Source organism: Amyelois transitella, chromosome 31, assembly GCF_032362555.1.
Source record: "Amyelois transitella isolate CPQ chromosome 31, ilAmyTran1.1, whole genome shotgun sequence".
Lineage (NCBI taxonomy): Eukaryota > Metazoa > Arthropoda > Insecta > Lepidoptera > Pyralidae > Amyelois > Amyelois transitella.
Genome location: NC_083534.1, coordinates 1,939,503 through 1,960,820, shown reverse-complemented (window position 1 = coordinate 1,960,820; position 21,318 = coordinate 1,939,503). Strand labels below are relative to the sequence as shown.

The 21,318-nt window shown below is 36.8% G+C and overlaps 1 protein-coding gene across 1 annotated transcript; it reads left to right on the top strand.

The window, feature by feature from the left end:
• The first annotated feature begins 133 nt into the window (after nucleotides 1–133).
• Nucleotides 134–21,073, top strand: LOC106137487 (uncharacterized). The gene is made up of 11 exons (XM_060953164.1): nucleotides 134–580; nucleotides 1,492–1,607; nucleotides 2,624–2,742; nucleotides 6,769–6,935; nucleotides 7,726–7,908; nucleotides 8,477–8,596; nucleotides 8,982–9,146; nucleotides 10,657–10,746; nucleotides 11,104–11,196; nucleotides 11,614–12,065; nucleotides 17,609–21,073. Exons 1-11 carry the CDS (start codon nucleotides 170–172, stop codon nucleotides 17,631–17,633), a joined length of 1,941 nt encoding a protein of 646 aa, XP_060809147.1. The 5' UTR covers nucleotides 134–169; the 3' UTR covers nucleotides 17,634–21,073.
• The last annotated feature ends 245 nt before the right edge of the window (nucleotides 21,074–21,318 follow it).

Sequence of the window (21,318 nt, the reverse complement as noted above, 5' to 3'; positions counted from 1 at the left end):
ACTTGACCAATATCTAATGATGTTTTTTTTACTTTCTACACTTTTTAGTCCGAAAGACAAAATTTAGATAAAAATGTCGTTATCAATTTTTATAAAGAGCAATACTGTTTATTAAAAGTCAACGTCATTCAGTTACAATTTTAAGGTTATAATTTCGCAATCACACGAAATGTTATGCAGGAAATTCAGACAAATATTTTACAATAAGTCTAATTGGAACGATAATTTGCAACACTTCTTAATCTCCACACGTTTCTCTAAGAAATGCGTGTCCGTAGACGGCATTTGGGCTTTGTACAGGGGTGATATCAAGAGTATGTCGTCTTTGAGGGTTGGGTGGAAAGATTTGAGTATTATGAGGTTGCTTAGTGCTTGGAGACGGAGTTATTTCGTCAGCACAGTCGTGAGGAGATGCCGGAGAGACCGAGGAGTGAGGGAAGTCATCCAGAGGTTCAGGCATACGTTATTACGACCGAGACAAACATTGCTTCTGTCAGCTACAGCCGCATACAAGAGTAATAGCGGTGAGGGAGATAGCCCTCCTAGCTGTGAAAAGAACATAACAGATGAAGAGCTCCAGGTGACTTAATAGTTATTAATATGTTCTCGAGTTAATTTTTTGGTTAAAACAATATATTTACATGTATAGGGTGTAAAGCAAAATATTGTTTTGTTTTTGCGTTACTGGAGTGTCTTCCAAGTTGTTCAGTGTATTAACTGCAATAGAACACTTATATAAATAGATGATGAAATAAACGGGCCGAGGGTCTGGTCGGTCAGTCACAATAAAAACACCAGATTTTCAGATCTTCATTCAAGGCGTGCCTTGCTTAGTCATCATCTTCTCAGTCCAATCGATAATCCTTTTTTGCCCTAATCTGTCAGTCAGTTTTATTCATTTAAATGTCAAGTCAGAGAGTATATCTGTCCATGAACAGCCCCAACAGTATGTAAAAATATTTTTCATTGACTAACTTTTCAAGGTCAAGATTAATTGGTAAACAAAGTAATTCCAACAACCCATAAATACATTATCTTAACTTGTTTGTTGCAAACAAAGAACAACTGATCTATACTAATATTATAAAGCTGAAGAGTTTGTTTGAACATGCTAATCTCAGGAACTACTGGTTCGAATTGAATATTTATTTTTGCATCAAATAGACCATTTATCGAGGAAGGCTTTAGGCTATATAACATCACGCTACAACTATAAGGAGCAAACAAATAATGGAAAATGTAAAAAATGGGGGAAAATTATTCATTCTTGAGAGCTTCAATGATGCCCAAAATAACTTTTCCACACGGACAAAGTCACGGGTACAGCTAGTATAATAGCCTTAAAAAGATTATGCATGTGTAATATTAGGGTGTTATCTGTGAATTTGTTCTTTCACATGAAGTGCCTGTTATACTGCTGGACCTTTACTGCCCAAAAATATTCCCCATTAAACATATTGGCACAATCTTATAACAATGTCTCTTTGCCAGGAGCTCCTGAAAGAACTGGAGAGTGTAAATGACTTGTCAAAGAAGACACTCTTCTGCACGAGTTGCGGGAGACGGCTGGTCATCGACAAGAAGCAGTCTGGAGTCACCTACTGCAGGTAAGTGTGTTATCACCGGATAGCCAGAAGGCATCATGGTAGAATGCGATCCTATGATGCCTTCAAAATAGCGGGATGGCAGGGCCTACCAGTCCATTCAAGACTGTTGGTTCCGTCTACGCCGCAGGGGATGTAGACGTAATTATATATAAATAAATAAAATATTCTTTATTGCAGTAATCTTGGTTACAATAATTATGCAAGGTCTTCCCAGTAAGTAATCAAATGATACTAGCATATGTATACTAGCTGTCCCGGCAAATGTTGTTTTGCCATATAGGTAAATAAAGTTTAAGTAATTTCTAGTTAAAGAAAAATGTTTAGTGTGGACAACCCTTATCACTAAGGGGTATGAAAAATAGATGTTGGCCGACTTTCAGACTTACTCAATATGCTCACAAAATTTCATAAGTCGGTCAACACGTTTCGGAGGAATACGGGAACGAATGTTGTGTCACGAGAATTTGATATATATATCAAATTCTCGTGACACAACATTACACAACAACAAATCTGATTACATGCATTTACATACATATATCTCCAGCCAATAGCTTAAAAATACTGAGATTCCACGTTCAAATTGAGATTCAAATAGTGACAGGTCGCTAGCACATCGTCTAAAAGAAGAATCCAAAGTTTATTACGGAACGGGAACGAATATTGTGAAAAAATTATATTGTAAAATCACGCCTCTTTCCCGGAGGGGTAGGCAGAGACTACCTCATTCCACTTGCCACGATCTCTGCATACTTCCTTCGTTTCATCCACATTCATAACTCTCTTCATGCAAGCTCGCCGGTTTCGGGTAGGTATATTTATTATTAAGGTTTATATATAAAATCTATGTATATATATAGTTCGGATGATTGAGTAGATTTTAAGAAAATCTAATAGTCAAAAAGAAGATTATGCTCAGGTTGGGGGAGGATGGACCCAACCAGTCACTGACGCCAAAAGAGTGAGGGTAATTTATACACTGACGCCGAAAGAGTGAGGGTAATTTATAATTACAGTTGCAAGGAACCCAAGTCGGCGGAAGATGAGGACGGGTGGATACCTTTCATGGAGGCTGATGACGTGATAGTTTGGAGGAAACTCTATAAGGCCGGCCAGCCATACTATGCTTACAAAGGTATGTGATGGTAGAAATAACTAAGGGAGTTGAAGGGTAGATAAATTCTTGTGGCTTATAGATTTCGCCACAATCCTCCCTCCCAAGACCAATAAAAAAAGCACATTAGAATTGAACCATTCTGTCTCATTCTCATGGATATTGTGAAAGGCCACTAAGGGATAAACTTGGAATTATCGTTACGTAGACGGTAGTGAATCATATATTCACAGTAGACAGTGATGTTTGGTCACCGGCATTTTAAAATAGAACCACTCCCATATCTTTTCCGTGGATATCGTAAAAGGCGAATAAGGGATAGGCTTATAAACTTGGGATTTATCTTGTGTAGAATCATGATTCCATCATAAAGCGATACACCTGAACGTGGCCTTTCAGTTCATTCACTCAATATTTGTTTTAAGTAATTTGTACATACATACATACATATGATCACGTCTTTATCCCTTACGGGGTAGACAGAGCCAACAGTGTTGAAAAGACTGACATGCCACGTTCAGCTGTTTGGCTTAATGATAGAATTGAGATTCAAATAGTGACGGGTTGCTAGCCCATCGCCTAAAAGAAGAATCCCAAGTTTATAAGCCTAAGTAAGTTGTCCCGTATATTATTTATTTATTACGTACTGAAAGAATTCTCTACATGTCAGCTTTTAGCAAAATGGCAAACATAATAACTAAGAATTAGTTACTAGTTCATTTATGACGTCTGAATTATGTCGATCGGCGTACGCGCTTTTTATTCATCACTTTTCAAACGCACGTACGCGTTTAACGCAATTGTGTTGCGCAACTCCTATCTGCAAAAGGTTTGGCGTGATAACATGTATCTATGTATGTACTGGAAACTTATAGTGATATAACCAGAGGTCGCCTTGTTGCTAATCGCTATTGGAGATCGTACCGCTATCAACTGAGTATTTCTGTTTTTTTTTATTCATTAGGTGTTAATAAACATACATACATATTCTTCTTTTAGGCAATGGGCTAGCAACCTGTCACTATTTGAATATCAATTCTATCACAAAGCCAAACAGCTGAACGGGGCCTCTCAGTTTTTTCAAGACGTGATGATATGTATATATACATACGTACATACATAAAGGCACGTGTATATCCCTCACGGAGTAGACAGAGCCGGAAGTTTTGAAAAGACTGATAGGCCACGTTCAGCTTTTTGGCTTGATGATAGAATTGAGATTCAAATAGTGACAGGTTGCTAGCCCATCGCCTAAATGAAGAAGTCGCCTTTTACGACATCAGTGGGGAAGAGCTGGAGTAGTCCTGTTCTTTTTTTCTATTGGTTCCGGGAACCACACGGCATACATGTACAGGAGGCGTATAGAGCTAAAATGTGCCGCATTTTAAATAGTTGTATGTTTAACAGATACCAGAAATGGTGGGAATTTGTGACATAACCTTCGTAATCTAATATAACGCCGGTAATTATCTGAGATTGATGGCCTTACGCTGGGTTGTAGATAAGAACGATAGCTGATATCGTCTTCAAGGTTGGCGGTCGATTTATCCAACAGTGAGACAGTAGTAACCCAGAGGATGGTCCAGTCAATTATAAATTTGTTTTCACTAAAATTAAAAATTGTATAAAGTTAAATATGAAAAATTGTATAAAGTTGTCTAAAATTTTTAAGACAGTTTATATAAATACAGATCAAAATTAGTTTAATCAAAATATTTACGAAATGCTATTCACAATGCGTTTCGTCAAATTTATATTAGTTGAATGAATGAATTAATTATAGAAAAAGTCAATATATAATTGAATTGTGCATCTCCGGCAGAGTTTATAAATATACATTTTAAATTAGTCACAAAAAAAGTAGAAAAGATTCTTTAAAATAAGCTTTATGATTTGATTTACTAATTCTTCTTCTTAAATTTCCAGCGTCCTCCATTCATCTCTTTCTCTGTTAATTTTTTTATTTTTTGGTCTGTTGTAACGTTTACTTTTTGTTTTATTTTTCAAAATATTTTATTCTTGGTCTTCCTCTTCCCCTCTTTCCATTAATTTTTCCTACTACTACTACTAATTTCTATGCAATAAAGATATTACAAACAAACAAACTATAGTTTAAAAAACGTCATGTTAGATGAAATGGTCTTTCAATTTCCCTCGTTTTCAAAATGATGCTTTCTTCTCTTACTCTGAATATCACTTTCATCATTTGTGATTTTTTTCATCTAATTTATTTTCTCCATACCTCATCATATGCCTAATAAAGTAACATATTGTATAATGATAATCGAACTCTCAAACCGAAACTCTCCACTCGCAATTTACCCGTTATTTTGTAATTTGATGTGCGCATAAAATATAAAAGTCCCGTGTGGCACCAATCGAAAAAAGAATAGGACCAGTCCAACTCTTTCCCATGGATATCGTAAAAGGTGACTAAGGGATAGGCTTATAAACTTGAGATTCTTATTTTAGGCGATAGGCTAGCAACCTGTCACTTTATATGAATCTCAATTCTATCAGTAAGCCAAACAGCTGAACGTGGCCTATCAGTATTTTCAAGACTCTGTCTACCCCTAAAGGGATATAGACGTGATTATATGTATGTAATGTATGTAAAATAAAGTTTTTTATAAAATCGATTTGAAATCTGTCGTCTTTTGAGGTAGGTCCTCTAGGCAGAATATTATCTCATGTGTTGATAGGAAAATGCCACTGTGTCATTCGATTCGAATGTGTTAATTTTATCTGTTACATGTTTTTTTTTTCCTCATGAACGGCAATTCAATTTGATTTTTCCAATATTTAGAGGCACATGTTCAAATCCTTCATCGGTCATGTACCAATGACTTTTTTGGGTACCTACATGATGTTGAGTGGAAAGATGTAGTCTCTGCCTACCCACTCCGGGAAAAAGGCGTTATTTTATGAATGTATGTATGTAAATGATAACCGACGCGCTTACGGTGAGGGAAAAGTTCCATTCCAGGCGAACTGGAAGTGTTACCATGATCCAATAGGTATGGGTTAGGTTGTCATGGAAAGATTACGGAGTTTTGATGACTTTTTGTATTATATTTTTTTTCCTCCTGGCTTTAGTCCCGGTTGCATTCTCACCACTCTAGAGAGGAGCCTGGGGTGAGCCTTTGACCATGGATCCTGGATTGGGTGAGTCAGGTTTCTACACGAAGCGACTCCTGTCTGACCTCCGCAAACTTTGCAGGGGAACCTAACCCTATATTCGATCACGGTAAAAATCTGCACTAGATGAATGTGCCTGTTCCCTTAATTGCCTTTTGAATCCAATTTATAAATGAAGAAGAAGCTTGCATGAAGAGAGTTTTGAATGTGGGTGAAGCGAAGGAAGTATGCAGAGATCGTGGCAAGTGGAAAGATGTAGACTCTGTCTACCCCTCCGGGAAAGAGGCGTGATTTTATGTATGTATGTATGTTATTATAAGTAAATAAATATATACAGGGCAGGTTACACAGATTGAGCTAGCCTCGAAGTAAGTTCAAGACTTGTGTTACGTCATACTAACTCAACCAGATCAGAAAAAGTTCGTTTCTCCTCATGCCCTGGCCGGGATTCGAACGCTGCGCAACAGAGGCCGTCATAATTTATCCACTTCATTCACATTCATTACTATTTTTATATTTTACTAACAGTGCCCGCGACTTCGTCCGCGTGGAATAGTTATTTTGCGCATCATTGAAGCCCTCAAGGATGAATAATTTTCCCCGTTTTTTTCACATTTTCCATTATTTTTTCGCTCCTAAAAGTTGCAGCGTGTTGTTATATAGCCTAAAGCCTTCCTCAATAAATGGTCTATTCGACGCAAAAATAATTTTTCAATTCGAACCAGTAGTTCCTGCGATTAGCGCAAACAAACTCTTCAGCTTTATAATATTCGTATAGATAATTCGTTTGTATACGAGTATTAATGATGGCATCCCTTTCAATTTGAAGGAATAAAATTGTAGTTGTAATTGTAGTTGCAGCGTGATGTTTTATAGTAATAAATTACTCATTCCGTGGACTTGTTTCAGTATACGGCAGGTACAAAGAGCTTCGCGCCCAGGACTTCGCCGCCGTGCAAGTGGACGGCGCCTACCGCCGCGTGTGGGACTCCGCAGTCGCCTCGCTCAGCGTGGTGGAGAGGCAGGCTAACGGCGTGGAAGACCAGACCGTATTGCATTGGGAAGTGCTGTGGCCTGTAAGTGCACATACACACATAAGTAGGTAGGGTAGGCAGAGACTACCTCTCCACTTCCCACGATCTCTGCATAGGTACTTCATTCGCTTCATCCACATTCATAACTCTCTTCATGCAAGCTCGGTGGTTTCGCATCATACCCTGGCCGGTATGTGAACCCGGGGCCTCCGGTGTCATAGACAAGCGTACTCCCGCTGCGCCACAGAGGTCGTTATAATGATGGGCCATTTAATACGTCATGAAGATATTTTTTAAACTATAGTAGAAGGAAAAAATAATGGAAAGAGGCAGTGGAAGACCAAGGATAAAATATTTTGATCAAATAAAGTAAAAAGTAAACGTTACAACATACCGGCAATTAAAAACATTAACCAAGAAAAGAGATAAATGGAGAACACTCCACTTAACTCCACTGAAAAGAGTAAGCTCCTAAATTTAAGAAGAAGAAGAAGGTTCACAATTCTTATATTACACAGAAAAAAAATACAGCAACACACATTATTAGGTACATGCGAAAGTGTAGAATCTTCACGATGTGACACCGGAGGTCCCGGGATCGAATCCCGGTCAGGGCATGATGAGAAACGAAGTTTCTCTGATTGTCCTGGGTCTTGGATGTTTATCTATATAAGTATTTATTATAAAATATAGTATCGTTTGTGTTAGTATCTCGTAACACAATTTTCGAATTCACTTCGAGGCTAACTCAATCTGTGTCATATGCCCTGTAAATATTTATTTATTTAGGTATATTTGTAAGTAATTAGGACCGAATAATTGTCCTTCACAGCGCCTGTTCGCGAACCGCGATTACGTGTACATACGCCGTCACAAAGAGTTCGACACGGAACGAGAACAGCAGCCGCCGGCCGCCGCCCGCCCCGAGCGACCCACTGTACATTCAAACGCGAAGCGGAAAGCTTTGGAGGACGACGGCCGGGCGATGATGGAGAGCGGCCCGGGTAATGATAAAGTGAGTGTCATCACCTATTTCTTGGGAGTGATACGCTGAGTGTGACTTGCCTCTGTACATACATACATATGGCCCTTGCGGGGTAGACAGAGCCAACAGTCTTGAAAAGAATGATTGGCCACGTTCAGCTGTTTGGCTTAATGATAGAATTGAGATTCAAATAGTGACAGATTGCTAGGCCATCGCCTGAAAAAGAATACCAAGTTTATAAGCCTATCCCTTAGTCGCCTTTTACGACATCCATGGGAAAGAGATGGAGTGGTCCTATTCTTTTTTTGTATTGGTGCCGGGAACCACTAAATTTTTCACATAATTTTTCACATTTTCTATTATTTCTTTGCTCCTTATAGTTGCAGTTCTTCGATAAATGGTCTATTCAACGCATAAATAATTTTTCAATTCGAACCAGTAGTTCCTGAAATTAGAGCGTTCAGACAAACAAACAAACTCTTCAGCTTTATAATATTAGTATAGATTTAATTTTCTTTTTCTAACTTTTTAGTGTTACGTGAAGGGGGTAAGGATTTATGTTATTTTTCAAAATCATAATTTATTTTTAACGTTTCAGGTGTACATAATAGCGTCGAGGTCGTGCGAGCACACCAAGGTGCCGCATTCGAAGCACGCCATAAGAGTGGCCGATTTCTGGAGTCACATGGTCATCAAAACCTTGGACGGGGTGGACAAGGTGAGACAGGTTTACGCATTATTGCATTATGTTTAAAAACGCCGTGTGGTTCCCAAGCTCCAATACAAAAAAAGAATAGGACAACTCCGTCTATAAACTTGGGATTTCTCTTTTAGGCGATCGGCTAGCAACCTGTCACTATTTGAATGTCAATTCTATCACTAAGCCAAACACCTGAGCGTGGCCTATCAGTCTTTTCAAAACTGGTGGCTCTGTCTACCCTGTTAGGGATATAGACGTGATCATATGTATGTATGTATTTATAAAATCAGGGATATAGACGTGATCATAGATATGTATGTATGGATTTTTATAAAATCACTTTCCCGGAGCGGTGGGCAGAGACTACCTCTTTCCCGTGTCTAATATCACCTCACAATTCCAGCCGGGAATGGAATTCGTGCTGACGTACTACGAGGAGCCGGCCGTGGGGGGGCTGCCGAGCGGCGTGGCGACCTGGGCCACGGGCAGGGCCGCGCCCGCCTTCCTCGGCAGGCAGCGCCGCGCGGCAGCCGAGTATAGGGCCTGGAGGGCGCACAGGACTCACCAGGTGTGTCGGATAATAAATCTGTAGGTACTATCCTACTACTATTATAAAGGCGAAAGTTTGTATGGATGTATGGATGTTTGTTACTCTTTCACGCAAAAACTACTGAACCGATTACCATGAAATTTGGTATGTAGGTAGCTGAAGACCCAGAATAACACATAGGCTACTTTTTATCCCAGAGTTCCCGCGGGATTGATAGGGTTTCCATGCGGACGAAGTCGCGGGCGGCCTCTAGTAATATTATAAATCTGAAGAGTTTGTTTGTTCGTTTGTTTGTTTGTTTGTTTAAACGCGCGCGGCAGCCGAGTATAGGGCCTGGAGGGCGCACAGGACTCACCAGGTGTGTTAGATAATAAATCTGTACTGTAATATTATAAATCTGAAGAGTTTGTTTGTTCGTTTGTTTGTTTGTTTGTTTGTTTAAACGCGCGCGGCAGCCGAGTATAGGGCCTGGAGGGCGCACAGGACTCACCAGGTGTGTCGGATAATAAAACAGTACTGTAATATTATAAAGCTGAAGAGTTTGTTTGTTTGTTTTTGCCATTTTGACGTTATGTATAATAAGTTTTGAAAATTTCTTCCATCAATTCTGCTTTGTAAGACTGTTGGCGCTATCCACCCCGCCATGGATACAGACGTGATTGTATGTCTGTGTAGTATTTTACTTATCACGATCTTCCATTCGATACCTGTATTGAGAGAATTCGCGTCAAAATATGTGATCCGACATTTTGTGTCGGCGGCCATCTTGTATAGCTAAGAACACTCTCGACTGAATCACATTTGACATAAGAAAAAAAAACACTAAATCAAAATGAAGTCATTAATTGTATTTGATTTGCCCTATTATTTTCTACCTTACCTAGGTACATAGGTACCTATTTAAAAAAAAATCTCCCTAGATTTAAGACATTACTCCTACCATATACGGCCTTTGTGTTGGCCTTCGAATCCCGGCCAGGGCATGATGAGAAACAAACTTTCTCTGATTGGCCTGGGTCTTGGATGTTTAGCTATATAAGTATTTATTATAAAATATAGTATCGTTGAATTAGTATCTCGTAACACAAGTCTCGAACTTACTTCGAGGCTAACTGAATCTGTGTAATTTGTCCCGTATTTATTTATTTACTAGAGGCCGCCCGCGACTTCGCCCGCATGGAAACCCTATCAATCCCGCGGGAACTCTGGGATAAAAAGTAGCCTATGTGTTATTCTGGGTCTTCAGCTACCTACATACCAAATTTCATGGTAATCGGTTCAGTAGTTTTTGCGTGAAAGAGTAACAAACATCCATACAAACTTTCGCCTTTATAATAGTAGTAGGATATACTTATATCCGAGGGGGAGGCCTAGCTACCTGTAGGCAGCACAGGTTCGCAAGAACCTATTTCAGGTCAAGGATTGATGTAACATGCCAACTTAGCTAAGTACTGGCATTAAGAAACCGTGTTCAATCTTTGTTAAATGAGGAAATAAACGATATTTTATATTATTTTTTATTGTACAGGACCTCCCCGACTACATAGCGTTCGGACCGGAAACGGAAGCGAGCCTAGACAGAGACGCGAAGGCCGCCATTAGGGAGCAAGATATGGAGGTAATAAAAATATATTTAGATATAGATATAAAAGATTGATTTATTTACAAAAAAGTATCATAACTTTTGTATAGTTATATCTACTTGTATCTCGATTAAATCTGACACTATTTGTATCTCAATTCCATCATTAACCCACATACCTGAACGTCGCCTTTCACTCTTTTCGAGACTTTTCGCTCTGTCTACCCCGTAATGGATAAAGAAGTAATTATTTTACGAATGCCACTCCATCTAATTCCATCTTTAAGCTAATGATCTGAATGTGTCCTTTCTGTACTTTTTTAAGACCGTAGGCTCTGTCTACCCCGGTTAGGGATAAAAACGTGACATGTTAAATAAGCCTGATGATTTCAGTCATCAAAACAAGGCCCTGACTTGGAGTCGGACATGAAGACGCACGAGAAAGGCACGCAGACGGACACGGTCATCGCTATTGTAGAGGCGCAGGTGAGTTGATTTACTGACCTCCTTGACCACCCTGACCTTCCTTATCAATCTAATGTTTTTGACCACCTTGACCTTCTTGACCTTGCAGATTTTAATAATAGCCGTGTGTTTTCCGACACTTTAGAATAGAGCCACTTCATATCTGTCCCATGGATGTCGTAAAACGCGACCAAGGGATAGGCTTATAAACTAATATAGGGATTCCACTTGTAGGCGATATGGACTATCACTATCAACCTGTCACTATTTGAACCTCAATTCCATCATGAAGCCGTTCAGTCTTTTTGAGACTATTGGCACTGTCTACCCCGCAAGGGATGTAGACGTGACTATATGTATGTATGTATTGTCCTATGGGTTTTTTTTTGGTGCAATATATTGTTCTGTTTTTTACTTACAGTATATTTTTTATTACAGGAACAAATTACCACCGAAACGGTATCCAAAGACGGGGAATTAGTCACAGTAAAATCAGAATCTGACAAAAACAAGCATAAGCCAGTAGTTTTAGAAAAGTGCAACGAACAAATCAATGATAAAGCTAAAACGGACAGCGATAGTACCAAAAATCGAAATACACAGAATAGCGAACAAAAAGCAACTAATGGCCGGCAGGAAATTAAAAATGGCGAGCACGAAACGGGGAATGGCCGACAAGAAACAAAAAATGGCGAACGGGAAACCGTTAGTGGCGGACTCGAATCGTGTAAAAGCGTTAGTGGAACTGAAATAGTGACACAAAAAAGCGGTAAAAATAAAAATGGCGAGAAGGAAAAGGCTGATGGCAGGCAGGAAATACAAGATGGCGACAGTAAGAAGGAGGAGAGGGCGCCTGAGGAGGAAAGCAGTGGAAATAGCAGTTGGTGGCGGTATTTATATCCGTTTAACTATTTTGCGTAGCTCGTTATATTCTCGGGTCGGTTCGCATTTATAATTTCTGTACATAATGTTTTTTTTTATAAATCACACAGATTCAGTTAGCCTAAAAGTAAGTTCGAAACTTGTGTTAAGGGATACTAACTCAACGATACTATATTTTTCATTGTCACAACTTATTATTTAAAGTATTTCCTCCGTCTGCATGTATGCGCTAATCTCGGAAAGTTGTGTCTTAGATGTATTTTTAAAAAAGTATATATGTTAAAATTATAGTATCTGTTAACGACGAATGATCAGGCCAGGTAAAACAAACACGTAGCAGATTATAATAAACTATATTTTGCACTGAAATATGGTAAAAAAAAAATATAATTTTGCGGAAAACAAAAAACGTCACCAAAACCAAAAAAAAAGCGCGCTACATTCTTTTACAATACTTGACATTGACATCTACGACAGTGACATAAGCCCAAAACGATCATTGAGAAATATTAACAAACAAAAAACCTTTGCGAGCGCGTCGCTAACACTCCCCACCTCAGTGCTGACACGGCACTCAATACCCAATGGAATACGACGACATCGTGTGTTGAGTTGCTGCAACTCATGAAATTTTACCCAAAAAGATCGTCTCTAAAGGTTTAATACGAGCGTCTATTTTGAATTATAAGCAAAAACAATGGTTAAAGTGGCACGAAGACCTTTGTTAGAGACTAGCTATGCCCGCGACTTCGTCCGCGTGAAATAGTTATTTCGGGCTTCATTGAAGCCTTCAAGGATGGATAATTTACCCCGTTTTTTGCACATTTTTTTATTATTTCTTCGCTGCGGCGTAGTGCAGCGTGATGTTATACAGCCTAAAGCCTTCCTCGATAAATGGTCTATTCAACACAAAGAATTTGTCAATTCGAACCTGTAGTTCTTGAGATTAGCGCGTTCAAACAAACAAACAAACTCTTAGTAGCGCACACTATTGAATAGAACAGTACCAGCAGTGTTACCAGCATAAAAATATAAAAAACACGCCTATTACATTGTTACCAACACCCCCCCTCAATGTAATATACCCTTAGAAAAGATATTTATTTATAACTTATACAGACTACAATTTTTAATAAACCTTGATAGTAAATTTTTATTTAACGCTTTTATGAAAATATCTGCGGTTCGGTTTTCAGTTTAAATATATTTCAAAATTATTTTTCCACTTTTGATCAACTCTTTTATAAAATGAAATCTTATATCAATATGTTTGAATCTTTTTACACAATCAGTGTTCGCTAACATTATAGCACTCGGATTGTCACAAAAAAATTCTCAATACACTTTCTCATTTCATCTTTGCCTTTTACAAAGTACACTGATCTGCAGTTTGAGTAGTCATCTTTAAGAATAACATAATATCTGGATCCTCCCACGGATGGTACCTCCGTGGTTCCGCACGTTTATGCATGTATCAACTCACATGGCTTACTCGTTTTATTCTCACTAGTACTGAAAGGCAAACGATGTATTTTTACAAGCAACCTTCACAAATAAACAGCTTTATTAGTTGACTCTGCCCAATACAGTTTCTTCAATCCAGCATCAAATAATAAACATCGAGCCTATTCAACAATTGTACGGTTCATTCGCTCACTCAACCCGTTTTGCTCTGGCGTGTAAGCATTTGTTTTTTGATCAGTTATGCCCTTTTGTTTCAAATAATTATTAAATTCATTATTATAAACTTCACGATCACGACCATTGTCAGTGCGTAAGGTTTTAATTTTTCGACTCAATTCATTTTCTACTTTGGATACATAGTTTCTAAAACATTGAAATGATTCACTCTTGTTGTTCATAAAATAAATGTGAGTCATGCGGCTAAAGTCATCTATAAAATATATAAAATACCTTGATCCCCCCGGAGAGGCGTTCTCAATCGACCCGCACACGTCTCTATGGATGACATCTAATAGCTGAGTGCTTCTATTGCCACCGTTGGGAAAAGGTAGACGACTTTGCTTCCCTTCACAACAGGTCACACTGGAATTCGTACTTATCTCTGCCTTCTGGTCCATGTCAAAACCTTCCACTGCATGCTGCATGTTATTCAGGTAAGAACCATTAACATGTGTCAATCGTCGATGCCACACTTCATTGGGCGTCACCGCTGCAGCTGATAGGTGCACGGGTATGTTTAGTTTGTTATAGTATAATCCATTAGCTAAAGTAGCCGTTGACACCAAGTCTCCTTCTCTGTTGTAAACATCACAGCCATTGTCTCTAAAATTCACTTTGTTTCCTTTCTTTATAAGTTGACTCACTGACAGAAGGTTTGTAGTGAGACTCGGTACACACATAACCTCTTCCACTGTCACATCAAATTTGCAATCATATGTGCATGTGGTTATCTGCACATTGCCTGAACACTTTACTGGAACTTTGTTATCATTAGCCACAATAATTACCTTGCTTTCTCAACAATAGTTCGGTTAAATCTTTCTGAGAGACCATTCATCTCAGGTGTGTATGGGTTTGTTTTGTGATGTACTTATACCAAGCGAAATCAAAATATCATCAAACTTGCTGTTACAGAATTCTGTCCCATTGTCACTTCTCAAGATCTTAATGCTGCGATTAAGTTGATTCTCAACCTCTGCTTTATATTGTTGAAAGCATTTCAATACCTCATCCTTTGATTTCAAAAAATAAATATACGTACGTAATATCATACGACTGGAGTCATCTATGAACAGGATGAAATATCTAGAACCACCTATTGACCGGTTTTCCATCGGTCCACAAAGATGCAGTAACCCTGTACTTCTGCTACCTTCTTTGGGAAAAGGTAAGCGGCTCTGTTTGCCCTCACAGCAGGCAACACATGATGACTTTGATATATCACTTCTACCATCAAGTATCAATCCCTGAACAGCTTGCATTTTGTTCAAGTACTGACTTGCTATGGCCAAGACGTTTCTGACAAACTTCACTAGATACCAACACTGCAGCTGATGAGCAATCCTCTGACATGTTTAGTTTGTACACCCCATTCAACAGACACGCTGTAGCCACCATTACTCCTGCTCGGTTGAAAATCTGACAACGATCATGGGTAAATGAAATTCTGTTTTCTTTTGATATACGTTGATTGACAGACAACAGATTTGTAGTCAACTTCGGCACGCATAATACACCTTCTACTGTAATATCGTATTCACAGGCGCGCGTCTTTGTTGTGATCTGCACATCTCCAGTACATAATACTGGTACTTTATTTTCTTGATCTTGTGATCACGCGACACATTTGCCAATCATTCCTCATTCGCGGTAAGATAAAAACTCGCGCCAGAGTCAATATACCAATTGGTTTTGAAAAACCACCATTCAGGAACACGGCGCTAAACGCATTACTGCTTGCACGGTTGTTTTTATTTGTATTCGACGAATTTTTGTTCGAAAATTTACACTGGCTGCGGCAATGTCCTGTTTGTTTACATTTGTAACATGTAATTACTTTTGGTGTTGACTTTGACATTTGGGCGTTTTCTTTGTTGACTTTCCGGTTCTTCTTAAAACTCGCAAATGCACCACTGGAACTGGAAGCGCCGTTGTTTCCGCCTTCTTCCATGTCCAACAGCTTTGTTTTATTGGCGTCTGCTGTTAATGGTATGCCGCAATGTTCGATCGCCATTATCATAGGAGATTATTTTTCTGTTAATCCCGCTAACAAAAGCTATGCGACCCACTCGTCTTTGATGTAGAAACTCGAACCGCTTAATTTTTGGCTTGTTTCGATGATTTGTGTCACGTAGGAAGTCATTGAAACGCTATTTGCCAGCAATTGACCATTTTTCATTGGTTTGCGCTGGTTGAGGAAATAAAATCCGGCCGAATGACCACTTGTTTATACTACGGATGGTGAGGCTAGGTAAAACAAACACGTAACAGATTATAATACTATATTTTGCACTGAACTATGGTAATAAACTATAATTTTGCGGAAAACATAAAGGGCGTGCTGGCGTCATCATAACCAAAAAAGGCGCGCCACACTTATCACAATACTTGACATTGACATCTACGACAGTGACATAAGCCCAAAACCATCATTGAAAAATATTTACAAATAAAAAACCAATGTGAGCGCGTCGCTAACAGTATCATTGAGATAGTATCTCGTAACACAATACTAGAACTTTCTGTAAGGCTAACTCAGTCTGTGTAATTTATATTAATTTACTGGTTTATTTAAATTTAATTTTATAAACCTTACTAATGTATTTATAAGTGTGCAATAAAAAAAAAATATTCTTTTATTTAAGCCAAAGCTCATAAAGTAAAAAATTGTGTTTAAAATTGATAAAATTTAGCAAAGTAAAAAATACTAAATACCAATTTTTTATGCATTTTAATATATACGAATCGACCCAGAAATATTGTTTGTTGTAAATGTTGAAAACCGTAGTTTTGTGTAGTTGTAGGCTAGAGTTTATATTGAAATGACTATCTAAAAATAAGTATACCCCAAAAGGTTCAAATATTATATTATTATTATAATTTGAACCTTCTGGGGTAGAAACTCTAGGTCCTCGGGGTTCATACTTATTTTCAGATAGTTTTATTATTATTATTACCGATAACTACATATATACCAGTTTGAATAGATACGAAATCACATAATTACTCATTGCAAGCCATACTGTTGAAAGACTTTGACTTTTTTTAAGTTATATCTCTTTCTTATCAAACCAAATGGAAAGAGATAAACATTTGTTCCGATTCCCTTCCTATCTATTTTGTGATGTACTATAATATGATAGGGAATAGGAAAAAAAATGGCGATTAATCCTTTGTGAATGTTGTTAACGAGAGTCTGGCTTCTGTATAATGTATTAAGTGTTTTCTTAATTAACTTAAACTAGGTGTTGACTGACTGCATTAGGTTCTCTTCCAGGCAAACATATGGTTATTGCGTCTCTTGATAATTTTGATATCTTTTTATTTTTTTTATTTAGGATTTAGGCAAAACACAATTGGCTAAGTGAAGATTTTCTAACCTATTTTATTTATTTAATTTATTTCTCTTCGAAAGTGAATCTGTATTCGTATTCAGTAGCGAACGAGGATTTTCAAGGCAATAGTGAATAGTGTGCCGTGTGGTTCCCGCCACCAATAGAAAAAAAAATAGGACCACTCCATCTATCTCCCATGGAGTGGTCCTATTATTTTTTGTATTGGTGCCGGAAACCACACTGAATCTATTATACAAAAAAAAAGTATTTAAACACGACTTTTTTCAGTCAGATATACAATACACATCAGGTCATTGTGTTATGTGTTTTATACTATGTTTTCTGTAACTCTGTTATGAAAAATAAAGTATTAATAAACAAACAAACTATCACTGACAAAAACATGGGATGGTTTTATTATGGATTTTGTTCTTTATAAAAAAATTATATTAACAGACTTATAGGTTAGAAAAATGTTTACTTAGCCAATTATACGGAGTAACATAAACGTTCATTTCACCTTTTTTTTCCAGATTGTTTGAAATGTTTTCGACGTAATAGATTATTATTTGACAATAACAAGACACAAGATTACTACAAGATAATATGTAATGAATTGCCAAAAACGGATGGATGGATTAAAAAGAATTCTACTTTTGTTTCACCCGAACCGTATCTTGCAAACTGAATATTGTATAGACATATTGTACCTATTGTCATCGGCCATAGACCTTGGAACAAAGTTTTTTTTTCTTAATAAATTAAATTGTTTTCTCATAAATTGAAATTGATCCAAGATAAGTTCAGATTCTAAAACGCATTTTAACGTAAATATAAAATATTGTATCAAGACAGCACAGAATTATCAGTAAAAAAATACTAAAAAACAGAGTAATTTGCGAAATAATTTGTTTAAAAAAAAATTACGGCTAAATTAAAAAAAAAACGTTTTTGCTAATAGTGTTATTAGAAGCTCAGCAGTTCAGCAGTTGCAGTTCAGATTTAAATGCAAAGAAAAATATACTTTAAACGTATTGAAATAAAACATAAACTGTTTTAAAAACAGTATAAGTATAGATACAATTTAAATTTTCGCGTCTGTAAAATAAAAATAAAAACTGTAAACTAATTGAATAAACTTAATTTAAATACATTAAAAATTTACTACATTACTATGTATATTCAAACTAAAAAAGAAAAACGGGTTATTTTTTAAATTTTATTTATTTATTGAGAAATTATTTTGCAATAACACATAATACCAGTGAGAAAAATACAAAAAAAATATAACGTCATCAATTTTAGTCTTAAAATAATATACTATACCAAAGTTAATCTATTTGTCAGACAAAATATGCGGGCAGCTGAACATGGCCTAGTCTTTTCGAAACTACTGGCTCCGTCTACCCCGTAAAGGATAAATACGGCATTATGTGTATGTAGATAGTATAAAAATTAATATTTGAAGCGAACAGCTTTTAATATGACCCGTGGGCAGTTAAGAAAGAAAGAAAAATCTTTAATTGGCGCAAGATGTAACATTACATTAAGTGTGTTCTTTTTTTCATTCATTACATTAACGCGCACATGTCTTTCTTATTATTTTATTTTTTTATTTTATCAGCTATGTATATCCAGTGCAAAAAAAAGGCTTGCAAAATCCATTGTCTGCGGCTTTGTTCGCCATAAAAGTTAACTGAAAAATGTTGACCTAGATTTCCCCCTTTAAATTGGGGCGAAATTTTTGTTTTTCGTGTATTTTACAAAGCAAGGTAAAATATTATACTATAGTTTTCTTGTAATTAACTTCCATTATTTTCTTGTAATTAACTTCCGTTATGAAAACAGGCTTTTATTAAATAAAATAAAAAATAAGTTTATTCTCGCCATTATATGTAACCATAGTTATAAATCGTCAATTTAAAAATATATTACCTACATCCTTTTTAAAAGAGCATCAAATATACAACAAAAATATACCTCATTTAAAATTATTAGATTAAATTGTAGATATAATGTTAGCATATGGTAAACTAGTCTAAATTGAATGATCGTATGAATTATTAAAATATTGTTCTCAATTTTTTTTTATTACTTACGTCATGTGCTGTCATCTCACACTTCCAATGGTAAATGAACGCACAATTTTATACTCGAAATATTCCTACGCAAAGTCAATATATTAAATTATTTCGTGTCCAACTATTGATTAGTTATTAGCTTATTTTTCTATCAAAAATATATTAATTTAAAATAAAACCAACTCGGAACTATAGTTTTCACTGTACAGTGTATTAAACATCTTAATCTTATTTGTCATGTTATTAATAAAATCGGGCCCAGTAAGTAGTATCTAGTTTATATACGAGAATGTTAGGTTTGCACAAACCTTTGTTGGCTAAAAAGATTCACCAAGTATCAAACGAAGTACGTATTTGACATAAAAAAATATGAAACACATCTTGATTACTTATATTCTTAAAATATTTGTGCAGACCGTTATTATAAATATTCTTTGAAATGTTTGATTTTATTTCTTATAGCAGAGCTTTTAAGTTCAGATTTGATAGAAACATTATGTCATATAACGAGTGACTTTTTGAACAGTGTCCAAATTTTCTATGGCTAAGGTTACGTAAATTGATTTGAATTTTTTTTTTAAACTTTATTGCACTAAACGAAGCCTTTCCTTACCTTCCAGTCAATTGACCAAGCAGTGATAGAACAGTGGTGGCAATACTCGTCCCACACAAATACTACTAATATTATAAATGCGAAAGTTTGTGAGTATGTCAGGATGTCAGTATGGATGTTTGTTACTCTTTCACGTAAAAACTACTGAACTGATTACAATGAAATTTGGTATGTGGGTAGCTGAAGATCCAGAATAACACATTGGCTACTTTTTATCCCAGAGTTCCCGCGGGATTGAAAGGGTTTCCGTTTCCATGCGGATGAAGTCGCGGGCGGCCTCTAACATGCGTGTTTCATAAAATTAATTATATTATATTATATCGAAAGCCGAAATATCAAGTTTTTAATTTAACTCTAGTGATTGCCCTCTGCTCTGTTTGCATATTGCTGTCATTTTGTAAGTCCCAATGAAACCTTTCCGATATGAAAGCCAGTCTATATGTATACTTCTTAGATTGGTCCAGATGGACATAAAATTGAGATTCTTCTTTGAGGCGATGGACTAGCAACCCGTTACTATTTCTGAGTCCTAATTCCATCGTTAAGTCAAACGTGACCAACTTTATGACTCGTATTCATAAAGACCGTGTGTGTGTGAGTTTGAAAGTAAAACAAATATGTACTAGTTATGATGAGAATTGCTGAAATTTGGATACTGTCTGTAAAGTCACCCTCCAAGGGATTTATCAAGATGGCTTCTCGGCGCGAGATTTCACACTTCGCGCCATTTCGGCAGGCGCCTCTGAAACGCTCAAAGTCGCTAACTTCAAAGACGTGGCGTGACTCGTGACATCATCACTCCAAGGTTGGTGGCAATTTGTAGCCTCATATCTCCGGGTGGTTTGCGAGCCGCGTCACTCCCTTTGGTCTCATGTTCATAATGTTATTTTGTTCCTATAAATACATATTTGGATTTTGCATAGGACTTTGCAGTTATTTAGATCTCTATTATTTTTGCGGCGAAATCCAAGGATTATTTTTGTATTGATCTTGGCTCTTGTATTGTTACAATTATGGCTTTTGTGTCAAACGACCCCTCGCACTAGTGGACTCGGCGCGGCGCGACTCGTGAAATCTTGCCCCGTGTGAAACCAGCTTTAGACGCGACTTGACTAAACATTTTTTTTATATCTTTATTTACCGGTTCGTGGCGTCTTAACTTTTTAAATGTGCCACGACCGATCTATATAAAAAAAAATGATTTATATATCTATGTTTATAACACTTTTGTGCAATGCAAGAAATAATGCATTTTATGTAATTATGTATAGGTTATTGAAATTGTAAAACTTGTATATTTAATAAGGTTGTTAGTAAATGTATATTTTGAAATTTGTTTTTTTTTTCAATCCAGGAAAAGACTTAACAAATTTGGGATCTCCGTTTTTTAAGACGATGGGTAAGCAAGTTGTCATTGTTTGAATCTCAATTCCATCATTAACCAATACATGGCCTATCAATCTTTTCAAGACTAGGCTCTGTTTACCCCGTATCCCTAGGGGATAGACTTGATTATATGTAAACATGTAAGTTTGCACGGTAAAATTTA